This window comes from Esox lucius, chromosome 14, assembly GCF_011004845.1.
Source record: "Esox lucius isolate fEsoLuc1 chromosome 14, fEsoLuc1.pri, whole genome shotgun sequence".
NCBI classification, from domain to species: domain Eukaryota; kingdom Metazoa; phylum Chordata; class Actinopteri; order Esociformes; family Esocidae; genus Esox; species Esox lucius.
Window position 1 is genome coordinate 96601 of NC_047582.1, and position 21349 is coordinate 117949.

A 21349-nucleotide genomic window follows, 5' to 3' on the forward strand; every position below is an offset into this window, starting at 1 on the left:
GGAACTTGAGTCATGATTGTATATGGATCAGGTACAATCTGTGTGCGCGCATATACAGCCTCATTAACTTTTTTAAGATCCTGTACAGATCGCCAAGCTACAGGTTGTCCAACCACTTTGGCTTTCTTAACTGGAAAAGTAGGAGTGCGACATGGACTGTTTGGACATGGAACAATTATGTCTTTTTCCAACAATGCTTTGAAAACAGGAGCTATCCCTTCAATAGCCTCCGCTTTGAGCCTGGCATGGTCTATGGGGTCCTCTAGGTGTAACTACAAGAGGCTGTGCATTGTTAATCAACCCAACATCATATTTATGCTGTGACCACAAGGAGGGTGGAACTTCCGCTAACCTAGGATCTGTAGCAGCCACCTGGACTGCACAGACCTGACGGACCCAGTCGTCATGCGGCACAAGATGTACTTCCCGTTTACCCAAAACGGTGCACCCAAACCTCTCTCTATAGGCTTGGGCTGCCACGGAAAATTCCACTCCCACCATGTGACAAGGGACCCAGTCCACTACTTCATTGCACCCCCTCACCCAAGGACTCAAACTTGCCCACGTGCCAAACAAAGGCCTAGCCAGCAAGACATGGGGGTCCAACCCCTCAATGTCGAAAAAGTGAGACATCTCTCTCACATTTCGCACAGAACATGCAAAAAACCCTTCCGAAGACCAGTATACATATTCACCCGTCAATAAATCACATTTACCATCACCAAACCACACATTCTCAAAACCAACATCCTGACTTTCTGAAACTTTCGCTGAGCAACGCAAGTCGCCCATATCCATAAACAGAGCTGAACCTATCTCTACTCTATTCATCGCCTTATTTACCAACTCATGTGAAACAGCTCTAGGACTGGTACTTTTTAAATCCCACGAATAACAATAATCAACAGATTGCGCACCATTTTGAACTGCTTGCAAAACAGTACGTTTAAATCGCATGCCTTTGTCTGAACATTCTAGAGTGATCCCTAACTGTGTCATCAAATCCCTAGCTAACAAATTAACTGGACAACATTTGGAAAACAAAAATGAATGTCTCGGATAACGCTGGCCCTCGTCGTCTACAACCGACAGAGGAGTTGTAAATCGCTCCGTAGTCTGTCCTCCACTAGCCCCTACCGTAATTATAGTTCTACCACTCGGAAGCGGATCCCAATCCTGGGCTCCAAGGACAGAATATCCAGCTCCAAAATCAAACAAAAATTCTATCTGTTTACCATTAATTGTAAGAAACATTGTGGGTTTAACTTGGTACTCTACGTGTTCTCTAAATGCTTGTACATTAAGTGTCTGCATAACATCAATATATGCGGGGTCATGTAATGGATTGATCTCACCGGTAGATGTGTCCTGTCCTGCCCCCTCCGAGCGTCAAAACCCCTCCTCCTGGTAGCCTTCGTTTCTCCGAGTTCCTCTTGGATTGTTCACTGTAAATCCACTGGAATTAAAATTGTCTCTATTGTTTTGTCCATCTTCCCTTGTGTCTTTTTCAGGACAATCGCATACCCAATGTTCAAACGAGCCACACCGATGGCAACCTTTGTCATAGTTGTTTCGGTTAGCAGACCCTCGTCCTCTGCCTCTAGTCTGTGTTCGTCCTCTTGCTCTACTCCGTCCTCGGCCTCTTTGGTCGTAGCCGCTGTAAAAACCTAGTTGGGCCATCTTTCCACATAGCGCCATGATTATTAGCCTGTATTGAGAACCAACGGCCCAATTATACGGGCCATTATGCACGGGCCAGTCTCCTTTCACCCTACCCCACCGTAACTGTAATGCTTTCATCATTACCATTTCTACTTCAACTATATTTGGTTTATATTGGTCAAGCATCTGGAGGAAAACACGATTTAATTCCTCTCCACCTTCTTTCTCCGGGTTGGGCAGCGAACCGGCTACGTCTCTCAGGTCGGCAGGAGACCATGGGCGGTAGACTAAAAGAGTTGGGGGCGTGTTGCCTTCACCTCCTGCAGCTGGATTCGCAACTTCTACCATCGGGAAATGACCTTCAGGCTTCCCAGACGACGTGACGCTCCTGGTCCTCCCAGCAATTGGGGATGTCGCACCAAGGTCGGCCATGAGCGAAGGATAAAACTTCCGGGCAGGAGGGGGACTATTTTGAGACAGCTTCGGTGGCTTTTCCGCCGTTGATTCAGGAACAGCTGCAGACTTTTGCACAGTGTTATAAGGAGGAGGTCGTCGGGGAGGGCAGTCCAGGTCCACATCCACTCTAGTAGGAGAAGCCAGAACACATTGATCAGTAGTCCCTACACTACTCTGCCTAAATCTTTTATCAGTCTCTTCTTTCCACATACCATAAGCTTTCCAATCAACTTTTCGTTTCCCTTTCTGTATTTTTTTAATTTTCCCCTGCTCGTATTCCTCCAACTTCTCTTTCAACCCATGCAACGGTCTTTGGCTAAAGCTGCCATTTTTTGGAAAACCCAAAACTTCCCAGAGATTCAATTGTTCACAAGTCCAAACACCATACTTCTCTTTCATTATCTCTGCTGGCCCAACGTAACTACGAGGGACGTTTAATGGTTTACTGCCGGACTTACCCATGTTCAGAAAACCTGGCAAATTAACGTGGCGAGATGCAAGATCTATTTTAGTCTAAATAGTGTGCTCTAACCCAATTTCTAAGTCCAAACTATTTACGAAAATGGTAGGTAAGACAGAGGAAAACTCAAATGCACAATAAACAGTTTTATTCTTGCAAGGAGAGAATACTCAGGTTACAAAGTAACAATGAATAATATCTAAATCAGTATAGGAAATGCATCAGTATATAAGGAGGGAAAAAGGGGGTGTGGTAAGATGCTGCCCCTCTGTCCCATGTCAACCAAACACACCCTTTGTTTTCTCACATGTCCTGGGCTTGACACAAGGGACATGGTGTCTTCCCTCATGTGGTTAACTTTCTTAACCCTTAAGGGGGAATTAAAGCATCTGAGCAACCTACTGATAGGTAGATGATTAACCCTATAATTACTCGTGGCCAAACAAGAATGCCCCCTAGGACGAAATCCAGATCCCCTCTCCCACACTCCTCTATGCATTTAAACATTGGGACTCAGTCCTTTACTCAGAATATATTTTATCAGGTTACAGAAATTTCCCTAACACTGCTGAACACTGTTAACACTGATAATAACCTGTTGATGTCACACAAAAAAAATCTACCCTAATAATCTGAAGTGGGGACGGTTTTGATGACTGTTATACATTGAGTTATGTGTCAGAGTGTGGTGTGTCAATTGTCTTGTTTACATTCATTTTCATTTGAGGAAAAATAAGACCTGATTGGTCAGATACTCCTTTTGTTGTTTCATCTTAGTCACTTGTAACAAGTTCATGGGCCTTTTCTTTTCATTAGGAATTGAATTGTAGTTATAATGTTTTATCAAACATGTAATGTTTTTCTTTAAATGTTTGATAGGGGGGAGTGTGGAATCTGAGCATTAACAATTACAATGTGAATGTACGTTTCATTGGAAGTGAATGTGCCCAGATAATGAGAACAACAGAAACCTCTCTGTTTAGATTATCTCTCCTTTAGGTTGCGCTCTGATAACCCCAGGAATGTTTATATTGACCATTTGGCATGGGGGTCTTGGAAACCTGATCTTTGTTAGGTAGACACACGCTTCAATGTATATATCAGCTTGTAACCAACATTACAGTGAGAAGAGATTGAGTGAGAAGAGATTGACAAACAGCGTGGCTACACAAAACACTTAACAACAGAGCAGCTTGCTTCTACCAGGTGTTCTAGTACACATACTGGAGTGAAAGACCTTCTTGTGGAATTGCTCTCCTTCTCAATCACACACAGGTAAAATTACCACTGTCACATTTACAAACCTAAATTAGGAATGCAACCAAGCTCAGAACCAATGTTCCTACAGGGCCATATGCGAACAGCAATGAGCTCAACACCACTGAAGGCCACAACGAAGCGGAAAGACAAACTTTTAGGGATACAGATCCATTCAATGACAACAACCTTAATAGATAAGCATGACACTTGTCACCATCTATATCAATCGATCCAGCACAAAAATATGACCAATGCACGGACCAGCACCACAAAGGCAGGATGATAAAATATGCTTTCACTCACCAAGGCTGAGGTAGGTGGCATGGCGGTTCTTCTTCTGGGCAAACTTTTTGATTACTTTGGGAATTAAGTCATGTAGCTGCTGAATCAGCTGGCTTTCGATGGAAACATAGCCAATGCGTTGAGTCGCGGCTGTCCCATGGTATTGCGAGTGAAGATTTTTACCCTCTTCAAGTTGGAAAAGTTCCTCTCTCACTCGGATGCCGTCATGGGTGTTGTTATGATAATTTTCAGCTGAGTGACGGTCTCAGCAAAAGCCTTCTCTAGGTTGTTCTCATTAATGGATCTTAACGTAGGGCCATCTTACCAGTGTGAATCTCACTGTGGCGGTACAGTGTGGTCTGCTCAGACTTCAACTTTTCCTTGTTTCCTAAAGGACATAGTTTCACTGCACAGTCAAGCTCAGAGGTAGGAAATGACAGGACAAATTGTGGGAAGAGCAAGCTGTCAACCAGCTTGGCAGTGATCAGGTGGTCATATTTGTGAAAACCTCTGCTCCACCTGGGAGGTGAATGTGTCGCATGCCTCCCTCATCACCGGCGCTGTGTTGGTTACTCGTCGACCTGGCTCGTCTGTTCCATCCGGAACGGTGGCAGCCCTAGGGAACAAAGGACAGATTCTTGTTCTAGGAATTGGAACAGATGGCCAGAGTACCTAGTGATGCTCTGATACTATACAGAAATGTGTATCACAATCAAGAAAATAGTTACATAGCAGGCAATAGAAAAGCAGACCTTTCTCAAATGCACCATAGTTCAAAATTTCCATAATAACAGACACCCAATCAGGTCTAAAATACGAAATGACACTGTAGTGGGGCTACCGGCTGTCAGCCCTACTTGGCATCAAATTTGTGTGATTTACATTGATCACACTAACATTCTGAGCCTGCGTATTAATATTTTCACATGTACAATGTACATTGCATTGTGAGAGAGGGGCTAGCCTCAAAAAATATAATATATGTTGCAGTTCTTTCTGTTGACAACTGGTGGGGCTGTGCCACACCTGCCCCTGGGCATGTGACTGTACAAGTCTCGTAACAGGCGTTTTGTCTCACCTGTCTCTCTCTTCGGTTAATGTGGATTAATTTGTCCATTGTAAATAAACAAATTACATGTTCTGTTCAAACATCATTTTATTAAAAACTTAAGTATAAAGACAATGGTTATTCACCTCTGAAAATATGAATGAAACAATATGGGTTTAACGTGTAGCCTACTGGCCGTTTAACAACCAAAACGTCCTTCATGCAAATGGGCTATGTTATAGCCTATACTTGAACTATATCTTTGTTTGGGTCTACTGTGGCATATTGTCCTTTATCAAAGAAATCTGGTGTGAAAAAATATTGTATTAGGCTACTTTACAAAAAAATATAATATCTAAATTATGATTCAGTAATGTCAGAGGTTGTGTGATCGTGCAGCGTTCATAGAATCAAACACAGCAACATAGCAATCCTTGAATAGGATTATAGTAGACAATATTCCACCAATTATAATTTTTTATTATGGCCATTTAAAAACACAGGCTTGATTTAAAAGCAGTAAACATTTCAATTATAGCAGTTTCAGGTGGGTGTAGATGCTCTCACAGATGCCATGTGACAATTCTTATTATTTATTTTATATGTTTGTCCATGCTGCATGACACCGTAACCTGCTGCAGTATAACGAGGTATGCCCCGTCGCAAACCACGCCCTTGGAACTGGAATTAGATGAGCAACATCTGTATGTTGCCCTTGGGGTTTAAGGAACACAATATTTCCTTTTACTGCTTTGCTGATGATGTACAAATCTATTTGCCGATTAATACTATAAGATTCTGTGCAGCCTTTATTGGCCTTACTTAAAGGACATCAAAACTTGGATGGATTTAAAAGGGTCTCACTCTTTAAAAAGATAGAGATTATGTTTGGATGAGCTGACTTGTTTTGTGATCCTTTGGGTACTCTGAGCCCTTTTGCTTCTCACAGTCGATCCTTTGTTAAGAATCTTGGTGTTGTTTTTGATAGCGCCTTCAAATTTGATAGGCATATTAGTTCAGTTTTCAAAACTAGCTTCTTTCAGTGAATACTTTCAGCAAAGGTTAAGGTCTATCTCTCTCCCAAAGATTTTCAGAAAGTCATCCATGCTTTTATTACTTTTCACCTAGATTATTGTAATTCTTTGTACATGGGTGTAGAACAGTCATCTCTGAATCGGCTCCAGTTAGTACTAGATGCACCTGCTCGTCTTTTAACTGGAAAAAGAAAGCATGAAAACATAACACAGGAAGCCAACGGAAGCCTCCCTCCATTGGCTTCCTGTCCATTTCAGGATTGATTTTAAGATTGATGCTCTTGGATGTCCCAAGATCCAAGCATTAAAATAGAGGGGATCGAGCCTTTGTATTTGGTGCCCCCATCCTCTGGAAAAGCTTACCTCTGCCCATTAGAGCTGCGTAGACTACAAACTTTTAAGTCGCTGCTCAATACACACCTTTTTGCTATGGCTTTTAATCCCAGCTGACCTTGGCATCAAATTTATTTTACTTTGCTCTTGTTCTGTTTCTTTTTCATTTCTTTTTATTTGTTACTAACTTTGTATTTGCTTATTCATGTACTTGATATTTCATCCTGTTCAGCACTTCGGTCAACCGTGGTTGTTTTAAATGTACTATATAAATAAAGTTGACATTAACATAATATTGGGCAGGGGGAGTAGGGTCAGATTTTCTTCCTTGTAAATATGCCCTCAAAATGTTCATTGTCTCCTGCTCTGTGTAAACTTAAAAGGACATGAGGTCTTGGCCCACACCTCTGGTGTATAGACTCGTTGCTGTCCCTGTCTGAAGTCCTCCTGGTTGTGTTCAAGACTATATTTCACAAATCCAAATACTTATCAAAACAGCCTGTACACTTTAATATTGTTGTTTACATTTTTTTAAACCTATAATTGCCTTTTGCATTCATTAGAAAATAACACAAAAATGGCATATCTCTACAATTTACTGCCTTTAGAACGAATTATACACAATGCAATATTTTGACATTGGCGCTTTTATTTTGAAGGTTTCCTTATTATAACGCGATTATGACGTCACTGTGAGTGCCGCTGGCAGTGACTAGTGAACAAACATGGCCGCGTCCATAGAGAGTTTGCTCCTTGAAATCTCAAACCTTGAGGAGCCTATTGAAGAGCTGCAAACTTTAAAAACGGCTCTTTTCTCAATACCCTTAAGTGCTCTTGGGGATTCCGTGAGTGGACCCCGGCTTGCAGTGATTTTCTCTCTTCTAAACGGAAATGATAGGTGAGTACTGAATTGCTGAGTCAAGTCTCTATTATAACGTTAGTGATTTAGCATATTAGCCAACTCAAGCCTGACATTGGTATCCTAGGTAGGACGTTAGATTTGGACAGTAAATGCATTCGCTTTTGACAGTTCAAGGCAACAGACAAAGGTCTGGTGGTTTTTCAGGCAAGGATCTGCTTGTTTTTTTTTATAATGCAGGGCGTTATTGTGCCACAAAAATAGACTTAACTGGTTTTACACATTTTACCATCTCTCCAAAAAAGAAATCTACAAGAGCCTGTTCAATTTAAGTAAAAGGAATGAAATGCATTCTACATTTAGCAAACAACAAAATAAATTAAGCCAAATTCAAGTCCATTTCAGGAGGAATACCAAAACAGTGTGCAACCTAGAGCTTAGCGGTCCAACAAAATCATTTTACAGTAAAATGTGTGCAATTTGAGTAACACTTAAATAGAAAAGGAATAACCAAAAATCTAGTTACAAGCAACAATGGCAAGGGTAGTGAAATAGGTCACCAGTTATAGGCAGGTAAGGTAAGACACTGTGACACTGAGTATGAATTGACACTTTATATGGATTCTTTGTACCCTATTGAATAATTCTCAAAAACACCTCACAACATCTAGTTTTTTTTGTTATAACATCTAGTTTTTGTTTTTTTGTTATGGCTAAGATAGTGCTGCTGGTGTAATGTACGTTGAGATAGACAGCATAGAAGTTGGTTAATAGGGTAAGCACAGGAAAATAGTCTGGCAGGGGACATGTGTGTCTGTATGTGTATGGACGTTGTTGAGATAAATGAAGTTTAAATAATACTGATTTAATAACCATGTATTCTTATGTTTTTGTTTTATTAAATTGTATGCTGCAGCCAGGATAGGGAAATATGATTGAATACAATAACCATAAAAAGTTTAGAACTCCATACATTACACTCAGCCACACTCACTCAGACTTTACACCTGGCTCCGATAGAGAGACAGGGTTGAAACCCCACAATTAACATACAAATGAAACTGCCGCCTATACAGTACAAAGAGACCTTCTGTCTCCAACCCCCTGATGTTCTAGTCTAGGTTAGGACAATAGAATGTAAATTACTGTAACCTGGTTAAGATTTCACACCTGTATGCAAAGAACCTGTTGATCTATGACCGAGAGTTAGAGCATGTCCTTCTTCATTGGATAGCGAAAACAAAGAGATTCGTCCAACATGTCACCATGCCAACGAAGAGCCAATAAGGATGGGTTTTACTCACGAGAGTGAAAAGTAACCGCCCCTGTGGCGGGAGTATCAAAACCAATGTTTGATCTTGATTCGGGGCGAATATTTTGTGGAAGCTCGAGGGTTGAGCAAATATTTGACCGCTGCAGTGTATTTCATGTATTTTGACTTATCAATTCATATTAATAAATCTTTGTGCTAAATTTCCATTTGGACCGGAGCCTCGTCCTTCTTCAGAAATTCTGATAAATGGTTTTCAGCTGACCAAAAATTTAAATAGGTTAAAACTGCACATCAAAATTATTTTTGCATTTATGAGGATGTTATTTCTTTATTACTAAAATCTTATTTTCAAACAATTTATTTTAAGTGTTTTAATTGAGAATCATGTGATGACACCAGTCAAAATGTTTTATGGGATAACGTTAATGAATTTTCTAAATATTATGATATTAAAACTTTTTAAATCAATTATACTTAATGAATATATAAAGGGAGTCAGTAACCCATATTTAGAGCTCAGAAAATAATATTTAGAGCAAATAAAGCAAAAATTTAGTCTTCAAAGTAAAAAAAAAAAAGAAATATTTAGTAATAGAATGCAAAACATATCTTGAGAACCAAAATGCATTTTAAACCAAAACTCGCTATCAACCACACTATTTTGGATAGACTGCCCCCCTTTGCTTACAGTTCTTTTTATGCTTTTGAAACATGTTTTTTTGATTGAAACACTAGTTCTTTGTTTGCACTTTAACCCCACAGCTGTGCGCAGGCTTTTGTGGTAGGTGTGGAAGATGCTTCTCCATTGGTTATCAGTTTGGCTACAACCAATACTGTTCAGCCTTTCTTTCCAACGCAAAGTAAGTCATAGCAGACACCTGCTCAGGCGTGTCTGATGAATCTCCAATCGCGTACTACATACATACTGCAAGTAGATACGTACTTTGTGGGTGATGAAGTACATACTGTTTAGTATAGTAAACTAGTATACCAGTACTGGGACGGATTGGAACATAATACCATGTCATGAAATTGCGTCTCAAAATATTAATTTGTCACGCATTAATTAACATCATACCATGTTTGAATATTTAGCTAGAAACCATTAAGCATTGTGTTAAACTGACTAACATTTCTTATGTAGTTTACTTCCTCCACAAATAGCATCTCTGAACTGAATGGCTTTTGCCATTGGCAGTTATAATAGCTTACAAGCCAGTAATACTAGTATCTTACTACTTGGAATAGTCATAATAATTGAGCCCATTCTATCGAGACTAAAGACAAACTTCACACTGCCAAAGCTATGTCATGTCATTGCAATATGTTTTTCCTTCATACATAAATGACATTCATACAATAATTATCAATATAGGTGAAGATACTGACTTTTTCTTTAAGTGAAAAGAAAAAAGAATTGTGGAAACCCCTCGTCTTTTACTGCGCAAGAGGTTGGCTACCCCAAAAAGTATGAAGATGCATGCTTCCAAAATACACTAGAAATAGTAGACCATCCAGGCACTTTTGGCATATTACTTTCAACGTAATATGTTTTGGGACATACTAATCTTCTCACCTATTAATCTGGCATATATACAGTAGTATGCAATCTGGGATTCAACCGGTGTGATGATGGCTTCTCGGGGAAGCAGTCCTGGGCATTCTTCCGTCCTACTTCTACATAGCTAGTTTGCTCCTACGATTCAGTGTCGGTTCAAAACATTCTAATATATTACATACACACGTACCGTAGAATGATAAATTACGCAATTATTATTCTCAAGGTAATCAAAAACATTTAGGGACAAACACCTGTTATCGCCCTTTCAGCCGAATAAATCGAACTTTCTTTCAGGGCAACTCATAAGCAGGCTATGCCCAATTTGTTTCTTTGTTGATATATAATCATATTTCATGACAGTAATGCTTATTTTTTTTGCAGAAAAATATTACAGCGTTTCCATTAGCTAATGATACATAGGCCAACTTCATACCGACACTTGCACTCAGTATTGGTATTTATATACATACATACATACACATTTAAACTTATTGTCTTCTATGGAATGTATGTAATATAGTAGAATGTAATGAACCGACACTGCGTTGTAGGAGCTTAACTAGAAATTGGACGTAAGAAACCTCAGTGCTGCTGGCCTGAGATGCTCGTAGGTACAAGTTTGTAGGGAGTTGTCCCAAGACTCCCTTTTCGTTGGAAAGAGAAACATCATCCACACATCCCACAGCCTGCCCACAGCTGCAGAGGCAAAAGTGCAAACGAAGAACTAGTGCCGTCAATCAAAAAAATAAGTTTCAAAAGCAAAAAAGGCACCTCAAGCAAAGGGGGCAGTCTAGCCTAAATGGAGGGTGGTTGATAGTCAAATTTTATTGAACTTTGTTTTAAAATAAATGTTTGGTTGTCAAAATAAAATGCATAATTTTTTTTTTGCTCTATTACAAAATATTTGATTGTACTTTTAAGCCTCATATTTGCTTTCAGAACAATTGTTTTTGATTGGAAAGGAAAGTTTTGCTCTCGACAAAAATACACAAATGTACTTTCATATGACCCTGCTTGTTCAAGTTCTTTACCCACATTTGAACTCTGCAATGTGATTTAAGATGCGAAAAGTCTGAAAATGTTTTATAGCATCATTTGATAGTAAATGAAATTTTGTTTTATGGGAAAGAAATCTGCGTTATCCCGCCTGACTGAAATTGTTACTCGGTATGACACCTGAATCGATTTACACATTAATGATCATTTTTACACAACTTAATTGACGTTCATAAATGTTTGTTACGCAAAGGGAGTCACACTGAAAATAGTTTTTTCAAGGAAAGAACTGTAAAGAACTACAGACCCCCCCCAAGTGTGATTTTTGTCCCGGATTTGGCAAGTATGCAAATGTTTAACATTTCCTGTCAAATCATCTAAACTATTTATTTTCATATTCATGAATATCAAAACAGCATGACTTTTAAATATCAGGTTTAATTCACTACTGAAAAGTTCCTTGAGCCATTTTATTAAAGATCATAATTTCTCAACAAAATTAATTTGAGCAACAAATTATAAATAAGAGATTATTCAGACAATAGAAAGCCTCATAGCATGATAAACTAATTGTATTTTGACTTTTATTTCAGCTTTTCTTTTATTGAACTACATTTGTTACTTTGTTCCTCAATTAAAAAGCAATACCACTCTCTATTTTTCACCAAAAAATCCTCCCTAGCCAATGGGTCGGCATTCTTCAGAGCCCTGAACCTTGCTACTCTGTCTTTGACAGTGGCATCTAGAAAAATCATCAACATTTGAAAACGGTACATATACATATTTACTGTTAATGATGAATAATTATATTAAATAATTATTAAGCTCAGGCAGAGTGAGTAAGCAAACCTATGGAAAATTTGTCAGTAGGAAATTAAGCTACTCACTGAAGAGCGAAAAAAACGACATTGTGATTTCACTAGTGGATGGCCTTTTCTTTAATTTAATTATAAGGTAATATTATTATGAATATATAATATTTAACTAAACAATGTTAATAATATGTTAATATCACAATGTGAATGTAAATTCTACAAATAAAAGCTGACCTAACCCCCGCATTATATCACAACCTCAGAAAATACCTATCTGCCTATTACGTGCATTCCTAAAACATCATTTACGCCATTTGATGAAGATGCCCGAGACCAGGACTGGGATGTAAGTTCCTCATGTGTGAACAACCCGTGTAGCAGTCCTCTGGCTTACTTGCCTGTTACGCGGCCTCCTACCCCGCCACCTGACCAACCTTCCTATAACCTGGATTCGACCATTTTTGATTGTGTACTCAGATTTTTGTGAACACCATAAAGGCTTCCATTGTAACACTTTTAGGGATTGTGATCGAGGAACACAAAAAAGAAAACTGCAACGTTTGTCTTACAGGCCATGGATGTCAGCGGCAGCATCAGTGCCTCTATGATTGTCCCAAGTATTATTATATCCACCATTTTGACACCCTCGTCGAGCGACTGTGGACTGATCAGTTCATACCCACGTTGGCTAGAGCCCTGAAATCCTTGGGACTTCAAGTTGAATTACCTCGAATCCTTGGAATTTGAGGTTTTTCTAAACAAGCTGAAAGAGTTAACCTCCATCAGTAAGACCCTGATTCACTGCTGAACGAGAACAAAGACCAGCAGGGCCTGGTAAACGAAGTTGTGATTTTCTGGCAGAACATATCTGAAGATCTGTCTCTCACGCAGGCTGTCTAAAATCTGTTTCCTGAAACACTTAATTGATATAATGGGTAACTGTTTATGTAGGTTATTTGAGACAATAACTCAAATTTATTTTGAGAAATGTTATAGATCTTATGATGCAAATTACTGAAAGGAAAGTAAATTATTCTTCACTCTACACATTCCAAACTTGTGTTAATGTTGTATGTGTGCAAAGAATGGAGGAAGTCTTGGATTGTGTCTGTATGACTCAAAAATGGCTAACATTATTATTGCAAGAAGTAGATGGACTGTTGAAATATTTGTCTAAAGTTTTACGTTATTTATGTAAAGTGTATCATCTCGTTTGTGGGCCTATATAATCAATGTGTGTGTTTTAAAAATACAGAGCCATAAGCCTGTAAATGTAATCAGTGTTCAAAGTCATTAATTATTATGTAACCAAAGAAAATAGATTTTAAACTCTTGATTGATATTGTAAGCCTGTAAACTGATTTTAAATAAATTCTCCTCAGCCGTTTCTATAAGTGTTTGATGCATACTTTTGAGTAGCCAAAATAGCCAAGAGCATACGTATGGCACCGTCACAAGTAACATCCGAGAACACACTTGAAGTCTTTAAAAATCTTTATGGTTGGTTTTCCCTTCGTAAAAAGAAAGCCGTTGTTTTTCAATTCAAACAAGACAATATTGTTCATGTCTCAAAGTTGCAAGGTGTTTTTGGTAAGAAAAATGAACAAGGTTACTCTGACGAATTATTTACTGTGACAGAATGTGTACTGCGTATACTGCCTGTTTGTAAGCTAAGCGATTATGATGGGGAGTCTATCGAGGGCACTTTTTATGAACAAGAGCTTTAAAAAAAATGAAGATAACTAAAGACAACATTTTTCATGTAGATAGGATTTTGAAACAAAAGAAAGTAAAAAGAGGAAAAGTTCAACATCTGGGTCCTAGAGTCGGAAGTATTGGACGCAACCAGATAAAATAAATACCACTAGGGCCAGTTGTTCACAAGTGATTTAGTAGATCACTGATACCTCAGGTTTTTATCTGACTCTGCCCATTGCCCAAAATGTTGCCTCTGGTGAAATATACCCAAACAACAAAAGTTCCAATTTCACAAAACAAATCCAAAACCGATTGAGCTACAGGGGTGCTGGGAGGTAGGCCTCGTCGAGATTATATACATACATAGCTGGAAAAGCATCTAGGAAAATAGACTCTAAACCTCCTCTAGCTATCAGACTCCAAACCAGTGACTATAAAAACATTAGAAATTGTTTGTAACGTTTGTATACTGATATTATATCTTTTTAAAGGGTCAGAGACAGTTTGTGCCACTCCAACGGAGAGTTCATATAGAGCAGGGGTGGGCAATACATTTTTACAATGGGCCTCATGAGAAACCTGAATTGTGTCAGAGGGCCACACCAACGATAATTTGAACTTAATTCTGCTAAACTTTCTTCCATTGTAAAATGCACTAAATTATATATTTTGAATAGCTGGTACTGATAATCGGAAGAATAAAACTATTCTGTAAATACTTATATTAGGCAATGTGAAAGTGTGATGTATAGGTCAAATAAGAAAACAAAAGCAATTATTGAATCAGTGCACTTTTTTTTACTTGTTAATCTCCACAAACAATGAAAAACAACAAGTTTATAGAAATACAGCAATGCAACAAACGATAACTTGTGATGTTTTCCACCTCATTTTACCTCTTCAGTGAGAATGATCCAGTCTGTTCTGGGCTTGATCAAGGGCATTGAAATCTGGCTGAATGTCTGAGGTGGCTATGTGAAGGACAGCTGAGAGGTGGTCATCAGTGATAGAGGATCTGTGTTTGGTTTTGTTGAACTTCATCACTGAGAATGTCTATTCACATACATAGGTAGATCCAAAGAGGACTAGAATCCTCTGAGCATGCCTCCTCAGGTGTGGAAAGTTCTCCTCTTTGAGGGAGGAGTAAAAGTCCAGCAGTGAGACTGACCTGAAGTGCTCTGCCAGAAGTGTGTCAGACTGCAGGTCAATGAGTTTCATGTGAACATGAAACTCATTGACCTGGTGCATTATTGACCTTGGTGCATTATCCACACTGCAGTTGAAGGGAGAAGAAACCATGTGCATTTCACTCTCAAGAGTTTTGAAATCTTGAAATCGCCATGAAAACTCTGCATGCAGTGCTTCTAACATGGTTGAATACTTGTGGATGTGATCGGCTGATCTTTTGGCTTCCTTTAGTGTTGGCAAGTGGGTCAGAATGTTGTCCTTCACTTGGCTTAAGATAAGCTCCAGCTTTCTCATGAAAGCCTTCACTGCACTGTACATCTCTTGCACAAAAAGGCCCTTGCACTGCAGTTTGACATTTAGTTCATTCATTAGTGCAGTCACATCCACAGCGAATCCGAGGTCTGCCACCCAGTCTTTATCTGAAAGCTCTGGGATGTTATGTCCTTTCTTAACACAGAAATCCTGAATCTGGTCTCTCAGGTCCCAGACACTTTTCAGTACTTTGCCAAGGCTGAGCCACCTGACTGTGCAGTGATAGCTTATGTCACCATGTTCAATCTCATTTTCCTCCTGCCTGCCAGCTTGTCCCATTTCAGTCCTAACATGTCCAAACATGCATTTACCTCTGTGAACAAGTCATTACCAGTGGTTGTCCCTTTCATTGACTGCATGGCTGCCAACTCCTCCGTGATTTGAAAGTCTGCAGTTATCCCACGTAAGAAGATGAGTAGCTGGGCGGTGTCGCGTACATCGCAGCTCTCATCCAAAGCCAGAGAAAAATAGTCATAATCGGCCACTCTGTTCTTCAGCTGAAGCTCCAAGTTTCCAGCCTCGTTACAGTGCGTCGGGAGAGTGACACGTTCTCAAATGCGCCCTTTTTCTCCGGGCACAATAACGCAACAGAGCACTCCTTAATAAACTCTCCGTCAGAAAACGCCTTACTTTTTCTGGTGATTTTGTGAGAAATTACATAAATTGAGGTTTCGTAAAAAGTCCTTGTTGGGTTTGCAGTTTTGCTAGCAACGCATCAGACTCCCACGCGCGCTCTTCATCAGACAGATTTCTGTATTCATCCTCATGCTTGGTCGTGTAGTGGCGATTCAAATTATAATCCTTTAACACAGCGACCTGTGTACCACAGATTAAGCAAACGGATTTACCTTTAATTTCTGTAAAGAAATACTTTGCAGTCCATGTCTTGTTGAAAACACCGCATTCGTTAACAACTTTTCTTTTCTTAGCGTGAGCCGACATCTTGAGGGTAACCTGGGTAGTGTCACTTGTCGCTGTTCACCTTCACTCTCAGATCACGCACGCATATACGTCCATACGTAAGTAATACAAACGTAACGCTTTTCAAAATAACATTTCCAAAGGCCGAAAACCAAAAACCGAAACACTGAAAGAAAAGATTGGGTCAATGATGCTGTGGCCGAATTTTCGACCACTGCACCTTTTTCTTTGTTTTGAGTGAGTAACAGAAGCATTCAATTTGCAGTGGTCTCTTTTAACCCTTCTGTCATTCACTCAAAACCTTCCTTTTCAACTTTTTTGGAAAGAAGTAGGTGAGAAGGCAACAACTGTTGGCGCAATTATTAGAAAATGGAAGATGTTCAAGATGACGGTCAGTCTCCCTCGGTCTGGGGCTCCATGCAAGATCTCACCTCGTGGGGCATCAATGATTATGAGGAAGGATTGGGATCAGCACAGAACTATACGGCAGGACCTGGTCAATGACTGGAAGAGAGCTGTTACCACAGTCTCATAGAAAACCATTAGTAACACACTACGCCGTCATGGATTAAAATCCTGCAGTGCACGCAAGATCCCCCTGCTCAAGCCAGCGCATGTCCGGGCCCGTCTGAAGTTTGCCAATGATCATCTGGATGATCCAGAGGAGGAATGAGAGAAGGTCATGTGGTCTGATGAGACAAAAATAGAGCTTTTTGGTCTAAATTCCACTCGCTGTGTTTGGAGGAAGAGGAAGGATGAGTACAACCCCAAGAACACCATCCCAACAATGAAGCATGGAGGTGGAAACATCATTCTTTGGGGTTTCTTTTCTGCAATGGGGACAGGACGACTGCACCGTATTGAGGGGTGGATGGATGGGGCCATGTATCGCGAGATCTTGGCCAATAACCTCCTACCCTCAGTAAGAGCATTGAAGATGGGTCGTGGCTGGGTCTTCCAGCATGACAACGACCCGAAACACACAGCCAGGGCAACTACGGAGTGGCTCCATAAGAAGCATCTCAAGGTCCTGGAGTGGCCTAGCCAGTCTCCAGACCTGAACCCAATAGAAAATCTTTGGAGGGAGCTGAAAGTCTGTATTGCCCAGCGACAGCCCCGAAACCTGAAGGATCTGGAGAAGGTCTGTATGGAGGAGTGGGCCAAAATCCCTTTTGCAGTGTGCGCAAACCTGGTCAAGAACTACAGGAAACGTATGATCTCTGTCATTGCAAACAAAGGTTTCTGTACCAAATATTAAGTTCTGCTTTTCTGATGTATGAAATACATATGTCATGCAATAAAATGCAAATTAATTACTTAAAAATCATAGTGGAATTTTTCTGGATTTATGTTTTAGATTCCGTCACTCACAGTTGAAGAGTACCTAAGAGACAAATTACAGACTTCTACATGCTTTGTAAGTGGGAAAACCTGCTAAGACAGCAGTGTATCAAATACTTGTTCTGCTCACTGTATTAGGCAGCAAATGAACATTCTGTCCTCAAAGTTGGTGTGTACGAAGCAGGAAAAATTTGTCAAGGGTAAGGATCTGAGCGACTTTGACAAGGCCCAAATTGTGATTGCTAGACGACTGGGTCAGAGCATCTCCTAAACTACCACCCTTGGGATGGGATGTTCTGTGACGGTAATTCCATCGATAGGAACTCTTAAAGGTGTAAGTACAGAGACAAAATTCTCTTGGCATAATTAGCAGTTTTGGTTTGGGCAGATTAACAGATGGTCAGAGGTCATTATGATCCACTGCAGACATGTCAGAAAAAAAGATCAGAGTTACACACCAGGTAATAGTAAAGCAGACATTTCTCAAATGTACATTTGTTCCATAACAGTTCCATAACATAACAGTTCCCACCAAAAGTGGTCCAAGGAAGGAAAAGCGGTGAACCGGCGACTGGGTCATTGGTGCATGTGGGGAGAGAAGGCTAGCCTGTGTGGTCCGATCCAACAGACGAGCTACTGTAGCTCAGTCAGGGTGCCCATCCTGACCCCTGTCACTACTGAAAGCACCTACAATGGGCATGTGAGCATCAGAACTAGACCACGGAGTAATGGAAGAAGGTGGCCTGGTCTGATGAATCACATTTTCTTTTACATCACGTGGAAGGCCGGGTGCGTCTGTGTTGCTTACCTGGAGAACTCATGGCACCACGATGCACTATGGGAAGGAGGCAGTGTGATGCTTTGGGCAATGTCCTGCTGGGAAAGCTTGGGTCCTGCCATTCATGTGGATGTTACTTTGATACGTACCTCCTGCTTAAGCATTGTTGTAGACCATGTACACCCTTTCATGGCAACGGTATTCCCTGATAACATTGGCCTTTTTCAGCAGGATAATGCGCCCTGTCACAAAGAAAAAAAAAATCATAAATTGTTCAAGAATTGTTTGAGGAACACAACAACTAGTTCAAGGTGTTGACTTGACCTTCCAACTTCTCCAGATCTCAATCCAATCGAGCATCTGTGGGATGTGCTGGACAAACAGTTCCCACCTAGCAACTTACAGGACTTCTAACATATTGGTGCCAGATACCACAACACACCTTCAGAGGTCAAGTGGAGTCCATATAATTTTGTTCCTTTATCCCTTCTTGCCCCTGGTTGTCTCCCTCTATTGTTTGTTGGGAGTGGGGGGTGATTAAAATAAAAAATTGTGGAGAATGTGAAGGGGTCTGACTGCTTTCAGAAACTACTGTGCATGGTTTTGTGCATGTTCCAGGTAATTAGTATTTCAGCTTTATCCCTGGTGCTCTCAAGAGTTGGGTAAACAATACTTTCCTGTTGTATTGCGTTGTAAAACATAATGTATTACATTTTAAGGAATTTAAGGATAGCTATGAATGCTACTCTGAATCTTAAATGCCCATTTCTGTTAGTGCTGCTGAGTATGTTGCACATGAAATATTTTCATTATGAGGTAAATTGTCATTAACTTTTACAGGGAGCTAATTGAGCTATGTGTGGAGATTCTTGGACGGATCCTGCTGGCCCTCAGCCCTGTCCACCTGGCCCAAAACTGCAGAATGGAACTTCAGGCTGGACTAAAACATCCTGACGACACAGTCAAAATACTGTCTTTGACCCAAGTATGTTATACTGTTGTCATTGTACCTCCAGGAAGTAATCAATAGTAGCATGGTTTTGTGATGTGAAACATCTAACAGTCTTACAAATTTGGTGAAACATACCTAAAAGAGTTATAGGAATAGGAATGTGTTGTTCATAGGTGTCTCTGCTGCTTCCCTTCACAAGAAGGAACAAAAATTAAGTTACGGTTGCAGAGTGACACATGAGTAATCTACATTTGTTTTGTGAAACAAGTAGGGCTGAAAGAGGAATGGGCCTACCTAGATTGCTCATTTTATGAAATGCCTGTTTTGGGTTTTTTCTTGCAAAATGTTTTGCAATCTTGTGACCGATTAGTCTGAGATTTGGGTGTAACATTGAGGGCTTGCTGTCATGGTGGCATAGCGCAATATAAAGATAATTTTGCTAAAATCTAAAAATGTTCTGCAGATTGGTAGAATTGTAGAGAATCATGAGGCAGTCACAGAAATTCAGAACAACCAAGACATTCTTCGGGAAGTGATCCACTGTATTGCAGGAGAGAAGATATCGGTGGCCAAAGAGGTAGGCATAATAACTATTCATTTATTTTTTTATTACCACATTGCAACATCTCAGCCACTTGTTGTTCAAACGTAGTTAATCAATTTCACAGGCAATAGGAGTTCTCGCCACTCTCAGCCAGTCCAAAGCTGGGTTGAATGCCATATTCAGGAGCGACTTATTGAAAGACCTCAAGGATGTGATGGCTGCAAGTGATATTGTCAGATACAGAGTATATGAGGTACGCCCATTGCCACTCAAATGTTTATTTTTGTTCATCTTATACAACTAACCTTATGGAAATCTTTCTGCCCATACATATCTGGGTGACAGTAGAATGCATGGTGGCATAAAGTGATGAGAATCCCGATAAATCCATAAGTTTTCTTCTGAAAAATGTTATGTTGCTTAAGTACGCCAGCATATTGCTGAAACAAACTCAAGTAACAACATATAACATATTATTCAAGTAATTAGAATGAATACTTTTAATTACTGTAGAACTACGGTGTCCTAACTACTAAAGCACACCTTTAAAGCTGCTGTGTCATGGCATTAGTTTATTATGGTGACCCGGAAGTGCAAAACACAACCACTAGTCCAGTAGTATAGACCCCCAATACAAATACTCCCCCCAATACTGCAAAACATACACACTAATACGATGAAACAATCCCAAAAGAAATACTTCTCCCAATAATGCCCAATATAACCACGAATATGATGACACACTCCCAATTCAATAGAGTAACCTTTCCCCAAATATGAACGCACAACCCCTAATACGAAACAACTACATGAAGTCAGAACAGAAAGTGTAGGTACAAGACTGTTGTTGCTGATTGGTTGCATAGTCTGTTATGCAGGGTGAATGAGAAATATGAAAAATTTGTATTGCTGCTATGAGAAGCAATAAACAATTCAACAAGTGACATAATTGATCCCTTTCATATTCATTATTATCAGGGATATTCAAACATTTGAGGTCATCCCTATATTAGTTATTAGTATGCATACTACTTGCCAATGTCGGCCTTAGATCGAGTATTTACATTTGGTTCGTTGAGAGGACGTTGGCTGTGTGTATGAAACATCGAATGGGTTGTATTACAACATTGAGAGAGCAAGGTAAAGTTAGTTTTATAATGGACATTCAGTGGACATTCATATTCCCCCGACAAAACCAACTAATTCAGGACAACAAAATGTATGGGTTTTTGATCAGGTGAAGTTGGACTACAATTCACACTTTTCCATGTACAGTGGGTACAGAAATTATTCAGACCCCTTTACATTTTTCACTCTTGCAGCCAATTGCTAAAATAAAAAAGTATATTTTATTTCTCATTAATGTACACTCAGCACCCCATCTTGACAGAAACATGTCAGAGCAAATGAGAATCATGAGGTTGAAGGAACTGCCCAAGGAGCTCAGATATAATTGTGGCAAGGCACAGATCTGGCCAAGGTTACAAAAGAATTTCTGCAGCACTCAAGGTTCCTAAGAGCACAGTGGCCTCCATAATCCTTAAATGGAAGAAGTTTGGGACGTCCAGAACTCTTC

The 21349-nt window shown here is 39.9% G+C and overlaps 1 protein-coding gene across 4 annotated transcripts in view; it reads left to right on the top strand.

The window, feature by feature from the left end:
• The first annotated feature begins 7243 nt into the window (after nt 1-7243).
• The window catches only part of psmd5 (proteasome 26S subunit, non-ATPase 5), a 101902-nt gene continuing 87796 nt past the window's right edge, over nt 7244-21349 (top strand). For 3 of the 4 annotated variants that reach the window (XR_001198013.2, XR_002196449.2, XM_013132433.3), the window contains exons 1-4: nt 7244-7433; nt 19118-19262; nt 19693-19806; nt 19898-20026. Coding sequence is in view for 2 of the 4 variants with exons in the window: in XM_013132433.3 (XP_012987887.1) it covers nt 7261-7433; nt 19118-19262; nt 19693-19806; nt 19898-20026 (561 nt within the window). In the remaining 2 variants the exon portion in view is untranslated. Of the gene's footprint in view, nt 7434-9429; nt 9528-19117; nt 19263-19692; nt 19807-19897; nt 20027-21349 lie in introns of all 4 variants that reach the window. The other variant, XM_034296993.1, reaches the window with a different exon arrangement.